Source organism: Bufo bufo, chromosome 1 (assembly GCF_905171765.1).
Source record: "Bufo bufo chromosome 1, aBufBuf1.1, whole genome shotgun sequence".
NCBI lineage: Eukaryota > Metazoa > Chordata > Amphibia > Anura > Bufonidae > Bufo > Bufo bufo.
The window spans coordinates 348,961,427-348,985,158 of NC_053389.1; the positions used below are offsets into that span (position 1 = coordinate 348,961,427).

The following is a 23,732-nucleotide window of genomic DNA, read 5'->3' on the forward strand; positions in this document are numbered from 1 at the left end:
TCAGGCCCCTTCCATTCCCCATTCACTCCTGGATATTTTTTCCCGTCTTCAGGTTCCCGTGGCTACGGCCAAGACTGAGGGTCCGGCCACCAAGGTCACCTTCCTGGGCATCATATTAGATACCGTCAAGATGGAGGCTAGCCTCCCCAGCGAGAAGTTGCTCAGGATCCGCTCAGCCATTTCCCGGGCGGTTCAGTCTCACTCTCTGACCAGGGTGGAGCTCCAATCCTTGCTGAGGATGCTTAACTTCGCCTCTAGAATTATGCCTCAAGGCAGGGCCTTCCTTTCCAGGTTGTTATGTCTCCTGCCCTCTGCCCCAGAGCAGGATTCTGTCATCCATCTGGACAGCCAGGCCATTGCAGATCTGAACATGTGGAACAGTTTTCTCTCTGACTGGAATGGCATTTCTTTGTTCATTCCGCAGTGGGACTCTTCTTCCCCCATGGTTTTCTCAGACGCCGCCGATTCCTCCGGGTTCGCTGCCATTTTCAGGTCTCATTGGCTGGCTGCCGGATGGCCGCCAGAATTAGCCTCAGACTCAGCAGCTCTAAAATCCTCCCCCCTTTTGGAACTGCATCCCGTCGTGGCGGCTGCCCAGGTCTAGGGTCACCTTTGGTCTAACACTTCTGTGACGTTCATTACGGATATTCAGACCTTGGTGGACATTGTCAACAGGGGCAGGGACCAGTCCCCCAGGATCATGGCCTTGTTGCGCAAGTTAGTGTGGTTATCCCTCCACCACAATTTCCACATGCGTTGCGTACACATTTCAGGCGAACAGAATAGGGCCGCGGACGCTCTTTCCCGTGCTAATTTTGCGATTTTCTTTCAGGAAATGCCCGACGCGGATCAGTCAGGCACGCCGGTGCCCCAATTCAGCACTCTCGTTCTGGATTAGATTCGCTCTTAGAGGACGCCAAGGGTCTGGTTGCAAAATCATTGTCGCGCAATACGGCGAGGAATTATCAGGCCGGCTTAAGAGCTTTTGATAAATTCTCCAAGAGTCATCCGAGGGGTCAACACTCCGAAACCTCCTACATCATGGCCTTCTTGGCCTATTGTCACTCACATCTCTCTCTGTCATATAGTACCATCAGACTTTATTTAGCCGGACTACAACATCACGCTATGTTGGCCACTCCTCATCACAGGTCCTTTTTTTCCATTCAAGCTATTAAAGCCACCCTTCGGGGTATTCAAAAGGAGGGTAAGGGGTCTGTGAGCCATAGGCAACTAGTGTCTAGCAAATTGTTCAGGGATCTCTCCTCGTCATTGGATGGTAATCCTTTTGGGCCCTCCACTAGCCTGATTCTGAAAGTGGCCATGTATCTCACCTTTTATGGGTTCCTCCGGCCCGGAGAGGTTCTGGCCGGTCCAAATCGTCAAAACCATCCTTTGATGCAACATCTGTCATGGGGCCAGGGCCATTACACTCTCCTGCTACCCTCCACCAAAACCAATCAGACGGGTCCCCCCTCGGAGGTCAAATTCTACCCAACCTCGAACAATTGGTGTCCAGTTCAAGTGCTGCATCAACTGCTATCGCTTATCCGAGGTTCATTGCCAGACAGCCCGCTCCTGCCGCATGCAGGCAAGCCTCTCAGCACCTCTCAGTTCATATCCTATATCCGTGCCCTCGCCCAGGGTCTAGGTTATGACCCCAAGGCAATTTCGGGGCATTCGTTCCGCATAGGGGCGGTCTCCGCTGCTTCTCGGCATCAGGTGCCAGCCCATGTCATTCGGTCCATGGGGCGGTGGCGGTCCTCCTGCTTTACCAGGTATATGCCCAATCCTCAAGTAGAGATATCTCATGCCTTTCGTTCACTCGCTTTGTAATTTTATAATAAAGTGTTGTACCTAACTATTGTTTTTTGCCCCCTTTTTTCACTGGTGTACCCGCGCCCGTGGCTCCCGGCACAATTCAGCCACTATGTTCAGGGCAGGTTTCTCTGCGTACGCCGACGTTGTCCTAGCCCTGACCATAAATAGTAAGGCTATGACCAGCCTGCAATTGTGGGAGGGGCGTCTGGCTACTTATTCCCCCACCTACCGCTCAGCCAGGCGCCCGAGCCTCACGCCCCTCCCTCCCGCCCCTTTTCTCAGCTTCCATCAGGTATGCCCCCTTTTTTCACTGGTGTACCCGCGCCCGTGGCTCCCGGCACAATTCAGCCACTATGTTCAGGGCAGGTTTCTCTGCGTACGCCGACGTTGTCCTAGCCCTGACCATAAATAGTAAGGCTATGACCAGCCTGCAATTGTGGGAGGGGCGTCTGGCTACTTATTCCCCCACCTACCGCTCAGCCAGGCTCCCGAGCCTCACGCCCCTCCCTCCCGCCCCTTTTCTCAGCTTCCATCAGGTATGCCCCCTTTTTTCACTGGTGTACCCGCGCCCGTGGCTCCCGGCACAATTCAGCCACTATGTTCAGGGCAGGTTTCTCTGCGTACGCCGACGTTGTCCTGGCCCTGACCATAAATGCACTTTATAGAAATTACATTTTATGTATATCGCACCCCTGCATCAATCAGATTTTTTTGGGGGAAACTGGTATATCACACCAGTTTCAATTAGTTGTTCCAATGTCGTTTGTCCCTCTGTATAGCTGTCTAGCAGACCCGCACACAAATGCTGCACTATACAAATGCACTATATAGAAATTATATTCTATGTATATCGCACCCCTGCCTCAATCAGATTTTTTTGGGGGCAACTGGTATATCACACCAGTTGCAATTAGTTGTTCCAATGACGTTTGTCTATCTGTATAGCTGCGGTATCTCTTCAGAACCGTACACAAATGCAGCACAATACAAATGCACTATATAGAAATTATATTATAAGTATATCACACCCCTGCCTGAATCAGATTTTTTGGGGGGCAACTGGTATAGCTCACTAGTTGCAATTAGTTGTTCCAATAGCGTTTGTTCCTCTGTATAGCTGCGGTATCTCAGCAGAACCGCACACAACTGCTGCACAATACAAATGCACTATAATATACTTTCTATGTTAGAAAGTATATTATAAGTATATTACACCCCTCAGTATGTCCCACCTATTGATAGCACACCTATACCAGTCCTTAAAAGGCCTTTTTTGGCCCTATTAGCTAGCGTTTGGTGTCTCTATTTTCTCCAACAGTCTGTCCCTGCTCCACACAGCAACCTGTCCCTACACTGGGAAAAGACTGAATGTAAAATGGCGGCCAGACCGGGTTTATTTATAGGGTAGATGGTGTGTCCATGTGCTGATATGTCTCAATTGGCTGTCCTGTCCCACCTGATGGATGTGTCATGGGTCAAAGTTCTGCACAATGCAAAGAATATGGCGCCGGCGGACATTGCCATATGTCGCCTATTCGGCAAACAGCGAAAGAGCAAAGTTCGCCGCAAAATGACCGCCGGGCGAACCGCAAGGCCATCTTTAGTATTTCATATAGGTGATCTTAACCACATCCACACCTATATTTCTATAGTTCAGTTAGGACATAAATATAGTTCATCATTTCATCCCCCCTTACTTTATAATAATTTAAGAGGTCCTCCGTTATGTACATCTGCGATCCACGGCTTAAAGGGAACCTTTCACTGGGATTTTGTGTATAGAGCTGAGGACATGGGTTGCTAGATGGCCGCTAGCACATCCGCAATACCCAGTCCCCATAGCTCTGTGTGCTTTAGTTGTGTAAAAAAAAAGATTTGATACATATGCAAATTAACCTGAGATGAGTCAGGTAGTTTCAGGTGCTGCACATCTCGTATCATCTGAAGGCAATCGTCTATGCTGTGAAGATACGAGATGTGCAGCACCTGAAACTACGGATACTGGAAGCCTGTGCTAGCATTTCTCCTGCGGTGTTGCTATCAGTGTGTGAAGAGTGGGAGAAGAGGGTTGCATTGACAATCCAACACAATGGGCAGCACATTGAACACATTTTATAAGTGGTCATAAACTTCTAAATAACTCATGAAAGAATAAAGTTACGTTAAAACCAAGCACACCATTGTTTTTCTTGTGAAATTCCCAATAAGTTTGATGTGTCAAATGACCCTCTTCCTATTGAAAAAACAAAAGTTTGATTCAAAATGGCTGACATCAAAATGGCCGCCATGGTCACCACCCATCTTGAAAAGTTTCCCCCCTCACATATACTAATGTGCCACAAACAGGAAGTTAATATCACCAACCATTCCCATTTTATTAAGGTGTATCCATATAAATGGCCGACCCTGTGTGTGTGTGTATATATATATATATATATATATATATATATACACATACATACATACGCTGCTCAAAAAAATAAAGGGAACACAAAAATAACACATCCTAGATCTGAATTAATTAAATATTCTTCTGAAATACTTTGTTCTTTACATAGTTGAATGTGCTGACAACAAAATCAGCCAAAAATTAAAAAATGGAAATCACATTTTTCAACCCATTGAGGTCTGGATTTGGAGTCACCCTCAAAATTAAAGTGGAAAAGCACACTACAGGCTGATCCAACTTTGATGTAATGTCCTTAAAACAAGTCAAAATGAGGCTCAGTAGTGTGTGTGGCCTCCACGTGCCTGTATGACCTCCCTACAATGCCTGTGCATGCTCCTGATGAGGTGGCGGACGGTCTCCTGAGGGATCTCTTCCCAGACCTGGACTAGAGCATCTGCCAACTCCTGGACAGTCTGTGGTGCAACGTGACGTTGGTGGATAGAGCGAGACATGATGTCCCAGAAGTGCTCAATTGGATTCAGGTCTGGGGAACGGGCGGGCCAGTCCATAGCATCAATGCCTTCGTCTTGCAGGAACTGCTGACACACTCCAGCCACATGAGGTCTAGCATTGTCTTGCATTAGGAGGAACCCAGGGCAAACCGCACCAGCATATGGTCTCACAAGGGGTCTGAGGATCTCATCTCGGTACCTAATGGCAGTCAGGCTACCTCTGGCGAGCACATGGAGGGCTGTGCGGCCCTCCAAAGAAATGCCACCCCACACCATTACTGACCCAATGCCAAACTAGTCATGCTGGAGGATGTTGCAGGCAGCAGAAAGTTCTCCACGGCGTCTCAAGACTCTGTCACTTCTGTCACATGTGCTCAGTGTGAACCTGCTTTCATCTGTGAAGAGCACAGGGCGCCAGTGGCGAATTTGCCAATATTGGTGTTCTCTGGAAAATGCCAAACGTCCTGCACGGTGTTGGGCTGTAAGCACAACCCCCACCTGTGGACGTCGGGCCCTCATATCACCCTCATGGAGTCTGTTTCTGACCATTTGAGCAGACACATGCACATTTGTGGCCTGCTGGAGGTCATTTTGCAGGGCTCTGGCAGTGCTCCTCCTGTTCCTTCTTGCACAAAGGCGGAGGTAGCGGTCCTGCTGCTGGGTTGTTGCCCTCCTACGGCCTCCTCCACGTTTCCCGATGTACTGGCCTGTCTCCTGGTAGCGCCTACATGCTCTGGACACTACGCTGACAGACACAGCAAACCTCCTTGCCACAGCTCGCATTGATGTGCCATCCTGGATAAGCTGCACTACCTGAGCAACTTGTGTGGGTTGTAGACTCCGTCTCATGCTACCACTAGAGTGAAAGCACCGCCAGCATTCAAAAGTGACCAAAACATCAGCCAGGAAGCATAGGAACTGAGAAGTGATCTGTGGTCACCACCTGCAGAACCACTCCTTTATTGGGGGTGTCTTGCTAATTGCCTATAATTTCCACCTGTTGTCTATCCCATTTGCACAACAGCATGTGAAATTGATTGTCACTCAGTGTTGCTTCCTAAGTGGACAGTTTGATTTCACAGAAGTGTGATTGACTTGGAGTTACATTGTGTTGTTTAAGTGTTCCCTTTATTTTTTTGAGCAGTGTGTATATATATATATATATATATATATAATCTCTATACCCACCTCTTTAGACAAGCCTACAACCATTGACCCTGCTGCCTCTATACCGCCATTACCAACTTTACCCTCTCCTACTGTGTCCTTCTCCTATACCATGTAGATTGTAAGATTCTATTACTTTAAAAAAAAAGCACAGATGCTGAACAGTGGTTTACCGACTAAGCAGCACTTGGCGGTCACAGCTCACATGCAGAAAAAGTATTGCAGAGCTGGAAAATTGTAAAAAAAAAAAAAAAAAGCGCACGGACCAAATGGCATCCGTAAAAAAAAGGACGGGGGGGGGGGAGGCTGGGAAGGGACAGGGATAGAGCGTGGTTTCGGGATCTGGAACAGCTGCAAATGAAAAAAATAAATCTGTGCAGCAATTCCAGATGTTTTTCTACTTTTCTTCTTTCAGCAGGAAAAGCTCAAATCACAGTGGTGGCGCACCATAAGTCCCAGCAAGCTAACAAGCAGCACAGAGAAGCACAGAACCTCTCTGCATGCAGTCACCAGCTAGAATGGCTGAATGCAGGGAGGTTCAGCCCTTTCCTGTGCAGCTATAGTGCTGCCATTGGCTGGAGCATTGTTCCAGCCAATCGCGGCGCTTGCAGGGGATGCCAAACACTGGAGTCCCCTGCCTGACCTCAGAGGAGACTGGTGCTTATAATTTCAGCCCCGGTCACCTCCCCATGTCTCCCCCCGCCCCACCCTGCAACCCTGCAGATCACTTCTGATTCTGGTGCTGAGATGTGCCGGTCTTCATTGACCGGGCAATCGCAGCGCTTGGAGCTGCAGGGGGGCAGAAAGACCATGCTGCCCTTACCTGGCATGGATGCCTGTCGGTAAGAGCACCCATGGTCTCCCGATTCCCTCGCAATCCTGCCCCAGCACCCGGCGTACCTTGCACCATACATGTACGGCGCTGGTCCTTAAGTCACGTCCAGCTTTGCCGTACATGAATGGCGCGGGTCCTTAAGGGGTTAAAAAGATATTCCCTACATAGGTACTATTTTCAGCACCATTCACTACATATAACATCTGGCTGCTTTATTACTTTAAGGAACCTCATAAGAATACACCCCATTCCAAAAGTAGCTCAACTGTATATTACATATGCATTTTATTTTTAACATTTTATTTATTACAGATTAATTTGTAAAACAGAAATACACTATAGCTATGACTAGCACACAGGAATCTATATTCTGTATATTTTATGAGTCACTTTCAAATATGATGGCAGAAGATGCTGATCAAAACTAAAAAGTAGAAGGGAAGTAGTAGGGAGTAGTAGGGAAGATTCTTAATAAATATATGGCCTAGTGCAGGAGTACTAAATTCATTTTTGTAAAGGATTCACATACCTGTCTGCTGTAGGATGAAGGTCCGAGCTGCAAAAAAAAAAGTAAAACACAAAAAGTCCACAAGACGTGGCACTTACCATAGAAGTATCCTTCTTTATTGTTCCATTAAAAACAGCATGTTTAGGATGCAGTGTAGGCATGAGGCAACAGCCATTTTGCGCAGCTTTGTGCTTTCTCAAGTGCAAAGCCTACACCACGTCTTGAACCTGCAGTTTTAAATGGAATATTAAAGGAGAATATTTTTATGGTGAGTGCCACATCTTATGGACTTTTTTAGTGTTGAGTAAATCAAAGTATCCAAAGTGGATTTGATCTGAATTTCAGGAAAAATTCGATTCGCCGCAAAGCCGCATTTACCACGCTGCTTCGTGGTAACTAATCAATTTTCCTTGAAATGGTGGTAAAAACAAAAAAATACATACTTACCACATTCATTTGTGCGCATAGAGGCTGCTGCGGCCATCTTGATTGAAGATACTGTGCAAAATCTTGCACGCGGTGACGTATGACTTCATCGCACAATATTTTGCACAGTGTCTTCAATTAAGATGGCCGCGATCAATTAGAAAAGGTTTTTTTTTGTTTTGTTTTTTGCAGGATTAACCCTTGAAATCCCTCAAAGCAGAATTTGAGTTGTTCAATGACGGGGAGTGGCGCAATCGCCATTCCCCGTCATTGCGCCTGGTACATACAAAGAAATGCATTTTGTGATGAAGTAATTCGGTTTTGATTTTGGAGCATATTCATGCTGTGCACCACCGGTAACCTCTTACTGAGATGGGTGTGTAACTCTGGCTGCAATGGTGATACATGGCTCAGTAGTGCCAATCATTGGTGTTACTTTTGTTTGGAAAAAAAATGTAAGGAGTGACAACACCAGTCGTGTGTAGCGCTGCATTATATATATATTTTTTTATCAGCCACACTTCTAAGCCAACATAATCTCCATTATGCCGACCAAACAGTAAGAATGCACCCTAACAATAATGATGCCCCTTAGTGCCACTCATATAGTATGATATCCCTTTAGTGCACCCACAGAGTATGATACCCCTAAGTGCCCGTGACATATTGCAATGCCTTAGTTACGCCCCCCTCATAGTTATTCTCTCCCACAGACTAATGCTTCTGGTGTCAAAACTCACCTATCCCACCTTCGGTTGTCGAACAGAGCCACGTCACTCTTTGCTCTGCTGTCTGTGGCTGAGTGCAGCAGGCGTGATGATGTCACCTTATCACGCCTGCATGCGCTGAACTATTAGCAGCGGGGAATGGTGAGGCAGGGAGCTGAGGTCTCCTTGCTTTACCATTCTGTTGAATCAGGAAACAATTCTCAGTAGTTTTGGTTGCCACCAACAGTTGGAGAGCCCTATATGACACTGGTACTGCTCTATACGAACAATACTATCAAACTGTTTATTTCTGTCTATTTATTTCATTGTTTAATTATTATAGTTCCCAGAAGATTGTATACTCCTCACCAGTCAAACACATTTCCTTCAAGATCACCAAAACCCTCGATCAGAAATATGGGATCAAACACTCTACATACTACAGATATGTAAGTATATTTATATTTGTGTATATATTTTTCTCTAGCATTCATGTGTTTTCAGATTAGGTTTTGTATTACTGTATTTTTTAATCAGTTTATAGTGGGTTTATAGCCTCCATATTCTTTTTATGGCTTAAATTCTCTAAATGGGTGGGCACCTTCATTATTTTCTAATAGAGGATAATAAAAATATGTCCTGGTCATGCGATAAAACACAGAGTACTACTGTGCATCTATTTAACGCGGGGCAAAAGGTGCAGCTGCCCCAGGCCCAGTTGCTCCTGGGGGGCCCAAGGCAGCCCCGTGTCCCGACTCCTGATCCTATCCTTCATTATGCGAGCGGCATGCCCGCGCCGACTTGCAAAGGTAAGCGAGACTGCGTCACCAGTCACCTCTATGGAAGTCTCTGGAGTGCTGGCAGTGGCAGGGCGTGCTTTTCTGAAGGAATGGAATGGAATGGCTGTAGTGGCATATACTGCGTCTGCTGATAAAGACCTCCGTCATCTCATCTGACTGCCATATGTGTACATACTGGTCCTGTGAGGCTGCGAGGCAGGGGTGTCGACTCCTGAGAGCATGTGCATCATACAGTCCCTAAATAATACTGCCAAATAGCAACCATACACTACTGCTGCTTAATGTCCACATATAACCCCATACAGACGTGTTCACATAATACTGCCATATTTAGAACACCAACATTAAACTGCCGCTTCTATGTAATACCCACATATTACTTTCTCCATACCGTGTTCACATGCTATACTGGCCGTCACCATCCCTATTGATCTAGACAAGGGAATGGGTTTATAGTATTTCCCAGCTACAGACGTTTATCACCGATCTTCAGGACGACCGTGGCTTGGAAGAGCTTAAATAGAGTAGGGGAAAAGCATTCTTCCTGCACCTCTATTTAAATGCCATGATGCTGATGGAAACGCATAAGGCCCTTAAAGTTTGAATAGTTAAATCACTGGAGGTCTAGGGCAATGATGGGTTTAAAAGTGAAATCCCTCAGAAACATAACAGAGATTTAATGATCACAGATATCATACATCCCGACTGATAGTGGCTCCTGTTACTCTCCTGTATGCTGTGTACTGCCCTCTACATGTACCAGGGTGAGCAGCACCTTTGTATCCTGGATAATTTGCACGACACATAGGACACAACAATGTTTATAAAGAAAGTCTATGGTGATAGTCTACTCTATGAGGTGTGTGAATTATTTTTTTTTGTGTGTTGTGGAGGAAGGCGTGATTGCATGCTAGGGTGTGGGAAGGCGGGATCCAGGGGGCCCAAGTAAATTATTGCCCAGGGTCCAATCAATATTAAAGGCGGCCCTGCATCTATGTGACCATTACATGAGCAGGGCAGACCTTGATATCCTGGAAGTAAATATGGAAGGCTCCTAGTGAATGACTACTAATAGAGGTGTGAAAACAATGAGAAATACTGTGTATACAGTGCCTTCAAAAAGTATTCATAGTTTTCCAAATGTTTTACGTTACATACAAACAAATGCATTTTATTGAGATTTTGGATGATAGACCAACACAAAGTACCAAGTATGTGTGAAGTAAACAGAAAACAATACATGGTTTTCAAAATGTCATTACTTTGTATGACCACCTGTCTCTGCATTTACAGTCTTTTGGGGTATGTTTCTACCAGCTTTGCACATCTAAAGGCTGAAATGTTGTCCATTCTTCTTTGCTAAATAGCTCAAGCTCAGTTAAATTGGATGGAAAGAGTCTTTTAACAGCAATTTTCAAGTCTTGCCACAGATTCTCAATGGGATTTATGTCTGGACTTTGACTAGGCTCCATCTATCTTCCCAACTTACCAGTTTCCGTATCCCTGCTGAAGAAAATAATCCCCACAGCATGATGCTGCCACCACCATGTTTCACAGTGGTGATGGTGTGTTCAGGGTGATGTGCAGTGTTAGTTTTCCTCCACACATCATTTTGCAATATAGGTAAAAAAAGTCCAACTTTGGTCTCATCTGACCAGTGCACCTTTATCCACATGTTTGCTGTGTTCCCTACATGGCTTGTGGCAAACTGCAAGTGGGGCTTGCTTTCAAAAAGGACTGGGTCACTTCTTGCCTCTCTTCCATAAAGGCCAGATTTGTGGAGTACATGACTAATAGTTGTCCTGTGGAGAGAGTCTCCCACCGGAGAAGTGCATCTCTGCAACTCCTCCAGAATAACCATTCACCTCTTGTCTGCTTCTCTAATTAGCGCTCTCCTTGCCTGAGTTGTCAGTTTAGGTGGACGTCATGTTTGGTTTGGTTTGCAGTTATGCCATACTCCTTTCATTTTCTGATGATGCATTGAACAGTGCTTTGTGAGATGTTCAGAGCTTGGGATATTTTTTTATATAACCTAACCCTGCTTTACACTTTTCCACAACTTTATCCCTACCAGTCTGGGGTGTTCCTTGGTTTTCATGATGCTGTTTGATCACTAATGTTCACTATCAAACCTCTGAGGCCTTAATTTACTAATTAGGTGACTTCTAAAGACAATTGGTCACACAGGATTTTATTTAGGGGTATCAGAGTACAGGGGGCTAAATACAAATACAATTTCAGATTTTTATTGATTAAAAAGTTTGAAAACCGTGTAGCATTTTCTTTTCACTTTACATATACTTGCTACTTTGTGTTGGTCTATCACATAACATCCCAATAAAATACATTAAGTTTGTAGGTGCAATGTGAAAAAAGGTGGAAATGTTCAAAGGGTATGAGCACATTCTCAAGGCACTGTATAAGGTCTGGACCACAGTCACCAGAACACCAAAATGGAGAAAATAACATGCCTTTGTGTTTTGTTACTGTTGTTTTAGAGAGGTAATAAGCAAATCAATTAACATTTAGAAATTTAAATATGTTTTACAGCTCCCAAACAGCTGGACCATTACAAATGCATGGAGGCCTCCCATATTCTTCTTATAAGCCAGGTAAGCTGTAATGAAAATCTGTATATGCAGTACCCCAGAGCAAGGAATACTTGCAAACTGTTTTGTTCATTTCTGTTATGTAATTGTATGCTTTGTATCCCCAGTATGGTAATGTATGGGAGTGAGAGAGAACCATCTGAGGCACCTAGGGTAGCTCCACCCCTAAATCAAACAAATCAAATAAAATTCCCCATTACGTTGCCTGTTCGTAGCGCTGCATGTCTCAAGGTGGAGAGGGTTCAATTCACACTGTAAGTCAGCAATTCACAGTAAAGACCGCGCTACTCGAATTAGCCAGTAGGCATCCGGATTATAATGGAGTCAGGTACAGAATTCCAAAGCCCCTGATGAAGTGAAAGGGAATCCTAGGTTGGGCAAGGACACGAGGGCTGATGGTTTTTGATATGCCTATTTTCTTTTAACCTTTGTGAGTACAATAAATTATTTATCTTACGTTTATTGGTGGTTCTTAACTATCTGTGCTACCTTTTGGCCCCTATAGACGGACCAAATTCAAAGTAGAAGGGATTTCTGCTGGTGTATCCGATAGTCGTCTATATCTGAATTCTGTACCTGATTCCATTATAATCCGGATGCTTACTGGACAATTCGAGCAGCGCAGTCTTTTTACTGTGAATTGCCACCACTAGATCAGTCTAGTCTAAATGAGTCTAATGTTAGCAGGGAAGGTGATATGAGTCAAAGTCTATGTGCTCCACTCCTCAGTACTAGGCCTTTAGCTACAGAGAGTAGCAATCTCTGCATGATCTACCAAGAGAGAACCATCTGTACTTTGAAATAATCCTGGAGTGAGAGAGATAAAAATTCTAGAATCTGTATTGGTTAAACAAACGAGTCAGTAAGGTAGACTACTATCAAAAGCTCTAGACATTACTGCAGTGAGTGGAATACTGCTAAGACACCAACCACACCCAGAGATGACCTGTTTGGTCATTTCCCTAAATCTGTACGTCGCAGTAGCTATCTTACCAAAAGTATTGGTCAGGTATTATTGTCAGCCTCAGATTCTGCAGAAGAAGAGTGAAAGAGTACATTGAATCTAAACCTGATGTATACGCATACAAAACCATCTGGGAGGAGATTTGCACTGTACACTGTTGGAACAGTGTTCCGAGACTGTTGGAAGTACTACAACCCTCATTTTGCACTACAGTAAAGAGAGACATTAATTTAGTTTAATCTGGTCTGGTTATTGACTCCATCATACGTATGCCGACCATTGCACACCTTACACACCCTGCCTCACACCCATGCAAACATTATCAGCATGGGCACCTCACAATACCAGCAGGCAGGAGTCCTAACAACAGGCAGTGGCCCGAGGGAAGAAAGGGAGCATCCTTCTTTTACTGCACTGCCCTAAGGAGCAATAGTGTGAGGAATGGCACTGTGATAGAATTTCTACAGCCATAGCCACTACCACTCCCATACTCCACTCCGGCTCCTCAGGATCTTACTGCATATACAGTATAAGGGGGGGGGGGGGGGAAGCCACAGCACAGTTTTTTCATACTATCTCAATTTCTTGAAATACCACAACTAACATTTATCAGCACAACAACAGCAGAATGTCATAACAGTAATAACATTAGATGTATGAATTGTAATAACTGAGTTTTTTTTATTTTTATCTATAGATAACCAGTTTTCAGACATATTACCTAATGGTAGACAACCAGTGCCAAATCCTATCATTAATACCTCAACATCTGGAAATGAAGTAAGACCATTATATTATTCTTATTGAATATACATGTAGCATTGTTTTCAACAAGGCCTTGATTTTGATTATATTTTGATTTAAGTGTAAACTGAACTTGGTAGAATTTAGCATCCGAATTTAAGGATAACAATAAAATAAAATAAATGTACAGCCTGTTAGCCAGCTCTCTCCCTGGTTAATATTGGATGCAGGAGAACAAGTGCACAGTTATGCTGGTACCCAGTCCCAGCTGTACAGAGTGTTGATTGAAAGTAATCCAGCCATAAATTGCAAATATAGTATAATATGAAGGATATATGTATTAGGTAATTAGAGGAAAATATTGGAAAAGGGGCTAAGTAGAGAGGGATAGGGATTTCTCTAACAGCCCAGTGTCATATAATAGAATATAAAAGTAATCTTAGGCCTCTTTCACACTTGCGTTGTCCGGATCCGCCGTGCACTCCATTTGCCGGAGGTGCCCGCCGGATCCGTAACACCGCAAGTGAACTGAAAGCATTTGAAGACGGATCCGTCTTCAAAATGCGTTCAGTGTTACTATGGCACCCAGGACGCTATTAAAGTCCTGGCTGCCATAGTAGTAGTGGGGAGCGGGGGAGCAGTATACTTACAGTCCGTGCGGCTCCCGGGGCGCTCCAGAATGACGTCAGAGCGCCCCATGCGCATGGATGACATGATCCATGCGATCACGTCATCCATGCGCGTGGGGCGCCCTGACGTCACTCTGAAGCACCCCGGGAGCCGCACGGACGGTAATTATACTGCTCCCCCGCTCCCCACTACACTTTACCATGGCAAACAGGACTTTAGCGTCCTGGCAGCCATGGTAACCATTCAGAAAAAGCTAAACGTCGGATCCGGTAATGCGCCGAAACGACGTTTAGCTTAAGACCGGATCCGGACTAATGCCTTTCAATGGGCATTAATTCCGGATCCGGCCTTGCGGCAAGTGTTCAGGATTTTTGGCCGGAGCAAAAAGCGCAGCATGCTGCGGTATTTTCTCCAGCCAAAAAACGTTCTGTTCCGGAACTGAAGGCATCCTGATGCATCCTGAACGGATTTCTCTTCATTCAGAATGCATGGGGATAATCCTGAAATGTCATAGCTGTGGCAAACTTGCAATTTTAATTTTTCAGTCTCTTGCTCTTTAATTTCTACAAAACACATGTGTAGGTCAAAATGCTCACTCCATCCCTTGATAAATACCTTGAAGTTTCCAATATAGGGTCATTTCTTAGGGATTGCATTCATTACTTCACCCCAGAGCCTCTATAGTTGTCAGCACAAGATGCATAAATCACTGCAATGGGACTCAAATGTACATGGTGCTCTTTTACTCCTGAGCCTTATGGTATGTCCAGGCAACATGTAGGGTGTTTAGAAAACCAGGAATCAAAGCACAATGATAAGAGAGCTTACTTACAATTTTCACTTTGTACCATCTGCTGTGAATTGATTTTTGAAAAACACCTATGGGGTCAAAATACACTACACTCAGTACATCCCTTTGTAATTTCTCTGAGAGGTGTGGTTTTTAAAATGGGGGTCACTTCTTGGGGGTTTATTTTTTATATTTCACCATCAGGCAGGGGAGCACCCAGGAATTTTGTCTAGGGGGGGTCCGAAAGGCAAAAAAATGTGGCACTTGTAGTGATGTGTGCCAATTCTTTTGCCTACCCATTTTTCAAAGCCCCCTTTATATTTAACCATCTCAGCCCCCCTACCTTAAACACCCTTAATGACCAGGCCACTTTTTACACTTCTGACCTACACTACTTTCACCGTTTATTGCTCGGTCATGCAACTTACCACCCAAATGAATTTCACCTCCTTTTCTTCTCACTAATAGAGCTTTCATTTGGTGGTATTTCATTGCTGCTGACATTTTTACTTTTTTTGTTATTAATCGAAATTTAACGATTATTTTGCAAAAAAATGACATTTTTCACTTTCAGTTATAAAATTTTGCAAAAAAGAACGACATCCATATATACATTTTTCTCTAAATTTACTGTTCTACATGTCTTTGATAAAAAAAATGTTTGGGTAAAAAAATAATGTTTTGGGTAAAAGTTATAGCGTTTACAAACTATGGTACAAAAATGTGAATTTCCGCTTTTTGAAGTAGCTCTGACTTTCTGAGCACCTGTCATATTTCCTGAGGTTCTACAATGCCCAGACAGTAGAAAAACCCCACAAATGACCCCATTTCGGAAAGTAGACACCCTAAGGTATTCGCTGATGGGCATAGTGAGTTCATAGAACTTTTTATTTTTTGTCACAAGTTAGCGGAAAATTATGATTTTTTTTTTCTTACAAAGTCTCATATTCCACTAACTTGTGACAAAAAATAAAAACTTCCATGAACTCACTATGCCCATCAAGAAATACCTTGGGGTGTCTTCTTTCCAAAATGGGGTCACTTGTGGGGTAGTTATACTGCCCTGGCATTTTAGGTGCCCAAATGCGTGCGAAGTAGTTTGAAATCAAAATCTGTAAAAAATGGCCGGTAAAATCCGAAAGGTGCTCTTTGCAATGTGGGCCCCTTTGCCCACCTAGGCGGCAAAAAAGTGTCACACATGTGGTATTGCCGTACTCAGGAGAAGTTGGGCAATGTTTTTTGGGGTGTCATTTTACATATACCCATGCTGGGTGAGAGAAATATCTTGGCAAAAGACAACTTTTCCTATTTTTTTATACAAAGTTGGCATTTGACCAAGATATTTATCTCACCCAGCATGGGTATATGTAAAATGACACCCCAAAACACATTGCCCAACTTCTCCTGAGTACGGGGATACCAGATGTGTGACACTTTTTTGCAGCCTAGGTGGGCAAAGGGGCCCACATTCCAAAAAGCACCTTTAGAATTTCACAGGTCATTTTTTACACATTTTGATTTCAAACTACTTACCACACATTAGGGCCCCTAGAATGCCAGGGCAGTATAACTACCCCACAAGTGACCCCATTTTGGAAAGAAGACCCCCCAAGGTATTCCGTGAGGAGCATGGCGAGTTCCTAGAATTTTTAATTTTTTGTCACAAGTTAGCAGAAAATGATGATTTTTTTTCTTACAAAGTCTCATATTCCACTAACTTGTGACAAAAAATAAAAACTTCCATGAACTCACTATGCCCATCACGAAATACCTGGGGGTGTCTTCTTTCCAAAATGGGGTCACTTGTGGGGTAGTTATACTGCCCTGGCATTTTAGGGGCCCGAATGCATGAGAAGTAGTTTGAAATCAAAATCTGTAAAAAATGGCCGGTGAAATCCGAAAGGTGCTCTTTGAAATGTGGGCCCCTTTGCCCACCTAGGCTGCAAAAAAGTGTCACACATCTGGTATCCCCGTACTCAGGAGAAGTTGGGCAATGTGTTTTGGGGTGTCATTTTACATATACTCATGCTGGGTGAGAAATATCTCGGTCAAATGCCAACTTTGTATAAAAAAATGGGAAAAGTTGTCTTTTGCCAAAATATTTCTCTCACCCAGCATGGGTATATGTAAAAAGACACCCCAAAACACATTGCCCAACTTCTCCTGAGTACGGGGATACCAGATGTGTGACACTTTTTTGAAGCCTAGGTGGGCAAAGGGGCCCACATTCCAAAGAGCACCTTTTGGATTTCACCGGCCATTTTTTACAGATTTTGATTTCAAACCACTTCTCACGCATTCGGCCCCTAAAATGCCAGGGCAGTATAACTACCCCACAAGTGACCCCATTTTGGAAAGAAGACACCCCAAGGTATTTCGTGATGGGCATACTGAGTTCATGGAAGTTTTTATTTTTTGCCACAAGTTAATGGAATATGAGACTTTGTAAGAAAAAAAAAAATAATCATCCTTTTCCGCTAACTTGTGACAAAAAATAAAAAATTCTAGGAACTCGCCATGCCCCTCACGGAATACCTTGGGGTGTCTTCTTTCCAAAATGGGGTCACTTGTAGGGTAATTATACTGCCCTGGCATTCTAGGGGCCCTAATGTGTGGTAAGTAGGTAAATGACCTGTGAAATCCGAAAGGTGCTCTTTGGAATGTGGGCCCCTTTGCCCACCTAGGCTGCAAAAAAGTGTCACACATGTGGTATCGCCGTATTCAGGAGAAGTTGGGCAATGTGTTTTGGGGTGTCATTTTACATATACTCATGCTGGGTGAGAGAAATATCTCGGCAAAAGACAACTTTTCCCATTTTGTTATACAAAGTTGGCATTTGACCAAGTTATTTATCTCACCCAGCATGGGTATATGTAAAATGACACCCCAAAACACATTGCCCAACTTCTCCTGAGTCGGCGATACCAGATGTGTGACACTTTTTTGCAGCCTAGATGCGCAAAGGGGCCCACATTCTTTTTATGAGGGCATTTTTAGACATTTGGATCCCAGACTTCTTCTCACGCTTTAGGGCCCCTAAAATGCCAGGGCAGTATAAATACCCCACATGTGACCCCATTTTGGAAAGAAGACACCCCAAGGTATTCAATGAGGGGCATGGCGAGATCATCAATTTTTATTTTTTTGGCACAAGTTAGCGGAAATTGTTTTTTTTAAAATTTTTTTCACATAGTCTCCCTTTCTGCTAACTTGGGACAAAAATTTCAATCTTTCATGGACTCAATATGCCTCTCAGCGAATACCTTGGGGTGTCTTCTTTCCGAAATGGGGTCACATGTGGGGTATTTATACTGCCCTGGCATTCTAGGGGCCCTAAAGCGTGAGAAGAAGTCTGGAATATAAATGTCTAAAAAATTTTACGCATTTGGATTCCGTGAGGGGTATGGGGAGTTCATGTGAGATTTTATTTTTTGACACAAGTTAGTGGAATATGAGACTTTGTAAGAAAAAAAATAATAATTTCCGCTAACTTGGGCCAAATAAATGTCTGAATGGAGCCTTACAGGGGGGTGATCAGGGAGTCTATATGGGGTGTCATTGATCACCTCCCTATAAGGCTCCATTCAGATGTCCGTATTTGTGTTTTGCGGATCCGATCCATGTATCCGTGGATCCGTAAAAAACATACGGACATCTGAATGCAGCCTTACAGGGGGGTGATCAATGACAGGGGGGTGATCAATGACAGGGGGGTGATCAATGACAGGGGGGTGATCAGGGAGTCTATATGGGGTGATCACCCCCCTGTCATTGATCACCCCCCTGTAAGGCTCCATTCAGACGTCCGTATGTGTTTTGCGGATCCGATCCATGTATCAGTGGATCTGTAAAAATCATACGGACGTCTGAATGGAGCCTTACAAGGGGGTGATCAATGACAGGGGGGTGATCAATGACAGGGGGGTGATCAGGGAGTCTATATGGGTTGATCACCCCCCTGTCATTGATCACCCCATATAGATGTCCGTATGTGTTTTGCGGATCCAATCCATGTATCCGTGGATCCGTAAAAAAACATACGGACATCTGAATGCAGCCTTACAGGGGGGTGATCAATGACAGGGGGGTGATCAGGGAGTTTATATGGGGTGATCACCCCCCTGTAAGGCTCCATTCAGACGTCTGTATGTGTTTTGCGGATCCGATCCATGTATCCGTGGATCCGTAAAAAACATACGGACATCTGAATGCAGCCTTACAGGGGGGTGATCAATGACAGGGGGTGATCAATGACAGGGGGGTGATCAGGGAGTCCATATGGGGTGATCACCCCCTGTCATTGATCACCCCCCTGTAAGGCTCCATTCAGACGTCCGTATGTGTTTTGCGGATCCGATCCATGTATCAGTGGATCCGTAAAAATCATACGGACGTCTGAATGGAGCCTTACAAGGGGGTGATCAATGACAGGGGGGTGATCAGGGAGTCTATATGGGGTGATCACCCCCCTGTAAGGCTCCATTCAGACGTCTGTATGTGTTTTGCGGATCCAATCCATGTATCTGTGGATCCGTAAAAAACATACGGACATCTGAATGCAGCCTTACAGGGGGGTGATCAATGACAGGGGGGTGATCAATGACAGGGGGGTGATCAGGGAGTCTATATGGCAGGGCTGGCCAACCTGTGGCTCTCCAGCTGTTGTAAAACTACAATTCCCACCATGCCCTGCTGTAGGCTGATAGCTGTAGGCTGTCTGGGCATGCTGGGAGTTGTAGTTTTGCAACAGCTGGAGAGCCGCAGGTTGGCCATCCCTGCTATATGGGGTGATCACCCCCGTCATTGATCACCCCCCTGTAAGGCTCCATTCAGACGTCCGTATGTGTTTTGCGGATCCGATCCATGTATCAGTGGATCCGTAAAAATCATACGGACGTCTGAATGGAGCCTTACAGGGGGGTGATCAATGACAGGGGGGTGATCAGGGAGTCTATATGGGGTTATCAGGGGTGATCAGGGGTTAATAAGGGGTTAATAAGTGACAGGGGGGGTGTAGTGTAGTGTGGTGCTTGGTGCTACTTATTACTGAGCTACCTGTGTCCTCTGGTGGTCGATCCAAACAAAATAGACCACCAGAGGACGAGGTAGCAGGTATATTAGACGCTGTTATCAAAACAGCGTCTAATGGGGCGGAGCTAGCCGCGTCAGGGAATGGCTGCTTGACTCGTGTGCTCCGGTCCACAGCGCTTTTAACAGCCTTATACAGCACTCCCATCACCCTAAAATATGGGGAAACCGTCGAAAGACAAGACCAAAGAGTCACAGGGAACCCCTAAACATAGTAGGGGACAATCCGATATGGACAAATACCTGAAAAAGAAGCTGTCTTCGCCGGCATGCAGACCCAAGATGGCGCCGGAAGCTGCTGCGGCACAAAGCTATACAGAGGACTCGGATGATGAAGGCTCCTGCGCTATGTCGGATGCCCAATGTGGAAGTGACTTAATGCCAATCACTAGGACCTTTCTCAGAGAGTCCCTGACTACAGCCTTTGAACCAGTTATGAAAGAACTGTCTGCTATTAAAGCCGACATCAAACAAACGGGCCAGCGGGTTGCAGTTTTAGAAGAAACACAGGTAGCGATCACTAAACATAGCGGCGCCATGCAGTCTAACCTAGAAGAAATGCAAGATCAGCTGAACGCTGCCTTCCTACACCTCGAGGACCAAGAAAACAGAAGTCGGAGGAAGAATATCCGTATACGAGGTGTCCCTGAAGAAATTCCAACAGAGGCGATACTTACCACGGTCAGTAACATCTTTTCTTCTATCCTGGGCCCAGACAGAGCTGCTGCGGTGATAGTAGAGAGAGCTCACAGAGCCCTCAGACCGAAGCCCATAGCAGAAGCCCCACCACGGGACATTATATGCGGTCTGCTAAATTACCTAGACACCGCCGCCATTTTAAGCGCAGCCAGGGAGAAAGGCGACATACTCCTGGATAACTCCAAGATACAGATCTTCCAAGATCTGGCTGCCAGCACATTAGCTAAACGGCGAGCTCTAAAGCCACTGACTGACCTATTGAGAGCTAAAAAATACCCGCTAAGATGGCTCTTTCCTTTTGGGTTATACACTTCTATCAATGGCAAGCAAGTCATCATTCGTCATCCGTCTGACCTTAATAAGATATGGAACATTCTGAAGATAGAACCCTTGGATATTCCTTCTTGGTTGCCGCTTGCTGGAGGAACAAAGATCCCACCATTACCATCAGAAGCAGATTGGCAGATAGTTAGAAAATTCAAATCGCCTGCCGCCAAGAAGCGCCAAACTGAATTAAAGGACACTTGAAGAAGAAGTCCAGCTTTAAAGTTGTCTACACTTTATGTAGTAGGAGTTTGGTATGAGCTTCTACTTACACCCGAATTTATTGTTTGGGACACTTAATTTTATTTCTAAACGTGCATATATGTTTAGATTGATTATCCTTTTTGAGCTTAGTCAGACATATGAGCAGTTATAAGGAGACATGCTCCGAATTCTTTGACATGCTTGTTCGGATGTCTGCTTATTAGCATATGTTTTTACAATGTCATTATCCTCACATGTTGATGGAATTACACATATTGCTTCTTCACTGTTCTAGTGGTATATGTGTCCACAATTCCCCAGACAGTCCCTGTAATGGAGACTAACTGTGCTCCAATTGTTCTGCAGGTTCTGTCTGGGTAATTTAAGTGATAGACATATTGCGAACTTACACATACAGAGCTGTAGGATGCCATCTCCCCTTAATTTGGGTATCTTAATGTGATTAATAACTAACCTATATTCCACATAACCTTAGTAACACCTTTACCCTGTAACCATAGCCTGTAACTCACTCCATAGAAGAAATGAAGTGTAATCCAAATACATACGGTGATGGGAATATCTGGAGACGTGCTGGCTGGGAAGGACGATATGCTTGATTTGCGTGGTGAAGTTAGGATTGTAGTTGTCCTCAGCCGACACGTCTACATTTTGAATGCGCTGTGTGACCCCACACAGGCTTTGTGTGAAACACAGCCTCTCCCTCCCCTGTCTTTTAACCCTTTCCCTTTCCTTCCCTTGATGCTAATATTCCTTTACCTATATTAGTCATCCTATTTCTTCCCCTTACATCCTTCCACTCTTCATTACCTAATCAGGTCCTTAAAGAAGGGGTGGTTGGGTACTTCACTTTTAGTGAAACACCTTACTATACAGTATTGTTGGTCTGATGGACCGTCAGTTAACTTCTTTGATTAGTTATTATGTATTTAAGTTTTTTCTTTGGGTCAAATATACTTTTCTACTGGATCAGATGGGTAATAATTACCTAAAATCTACTTTACTGTCAACATTATGGGTTCTATGAAGATATGCTCCTTTAATGTTAAGGGGCTGAATATACCCCAAAAGAGGAGTCAGATTTTTCAGGTACTCAAAAAAGAAAAGGCAGATATCCTGTTCCTGCAGGAAACCCACTTTAGGCACAACCGGGTCCCTAATCTCTTTACTAAAAGATATAAAAAATGGTACCACAGTACACACTCCTCTGCTTCTAGAGGAGCCTCAATAGGGATCGGAGCTAATGTTCCATTTAAAGAACATGCACACTACATAGATCCTAGTGGTCACTATGTATTTCTGAAGGGAATGCTGCACGAAAATAAAGTCACGCTAGTTAACATTTATGCCCCTAATATCAAACAAATTCCATGGCTCATCAAACTATTACAATCCCTACAGGATTTCAGGGAAGGTTTGTTGATATTGGGAGGGGATTTAAACATAGCTCTAGACCACTCCCTGGACTCTACCTCAGCTGTGCCTAAATTTACGACTAAACAAATTGGCAAGCTGAAGAGAATGTTAGCTTCCCACCAAATCTCAGATACCTGGAGAATAGTCCACCCAGATAAGAAGGACTATTCCTTTCATTCTGCGGTACACAGAACATATCAACGCTTAGACTACTTATTCTTATCCAATCACATACTGGAGAGAATTAAACAAGCAGCGATCGGTGACATATTGGTCTCAGACCATGCCCCGGTCTCTTTGATGGTACAGTTGAAAGGTATTCCACCCAGGGAGTGGTCATGGAGACTAAACGAAACTCTTTTAGAGAACGAACAAGATAGGCTTAAACTAGAGAATAAACTAAATGCTTTCTTTGAGATTAATGCTTCTCCAACTATGAGTGAAGCTATACTGTGGGAATCACACAAAGCTTACATCAGGGGTGAACTCATAGCCTTAGGAGCCTGGGTACGCAAACAAAGGACTGCAAAAATAGACTCTATAATTGCCCAAATCTCAACTATTGAAAATATTAACAAACTTTCTCCCACGGATGCTAACTTCGTAGATATCACCAAACTTAGAAGCCAATTAAGAGATCTTCTAAATATAAAATCAGCCAAAGCCCTTAGAATAGCCAAATTCAAACAGTATCTTCATGGCAACAGAGGCTCTAAACTCCTCACACAAATGATAAAGGGACAAAGAGAAAAAGCATTTATACCTAACATAAAAACTGATAAAGGGCTTAACGTCTCCAACACGCCTTCCATAGCCAAAGAATTCGCCAATTTCTACTCACAACTTTACAATTTAAAACAAGATGACCCTTCTCAAACAGCCGGGAAAATAAATTCATTCCTTAAGTCAGTTCAGGTTACAAAATTAACTGAAAACGACAGAAATGTATTATTGGCGCCAATATCAATAAACGAAGTCACAGAAATATTAGCAAGTATCCCCCCTGGAAAATGCCCAGGCCCAGATGGACTTCCTATAATATATTATAGGAAATTCCAAAAAGCTCTTACTCCGCATT

General features: G+C 44.2%; 1 protein-coding gene across 2 annotated transcripts in view; it reads left to right on the plus strand.

Moving 5' to 3' along the window:
• Positions 1-23,732, plus strand: part of LCP2 (lymphocyte cytosolic protein 2) — a 583,862-nt gene that overhangs the window by 437,642 nt on the left and 122,488 nt on the right. For both annotated transcript variants that reach the window (XM_040442789.1, XM_040442797.1), the window contains 3 exons: positions 8,709-8,814; positions 11,716-11,777; positions 13,436-13,518. In XM_040442789.1, the coding sequence (XP_040298723.1) occupies positions 8,709-8,814; positions 11,716-11,777; positions 13,436-13,518 (251 nt within the window). The remainder of the gene's footprint in view (positions 1-8,708; positions 8,815-11,715; positions 11,778-13,435; positions 13,519-23,732) is intronic.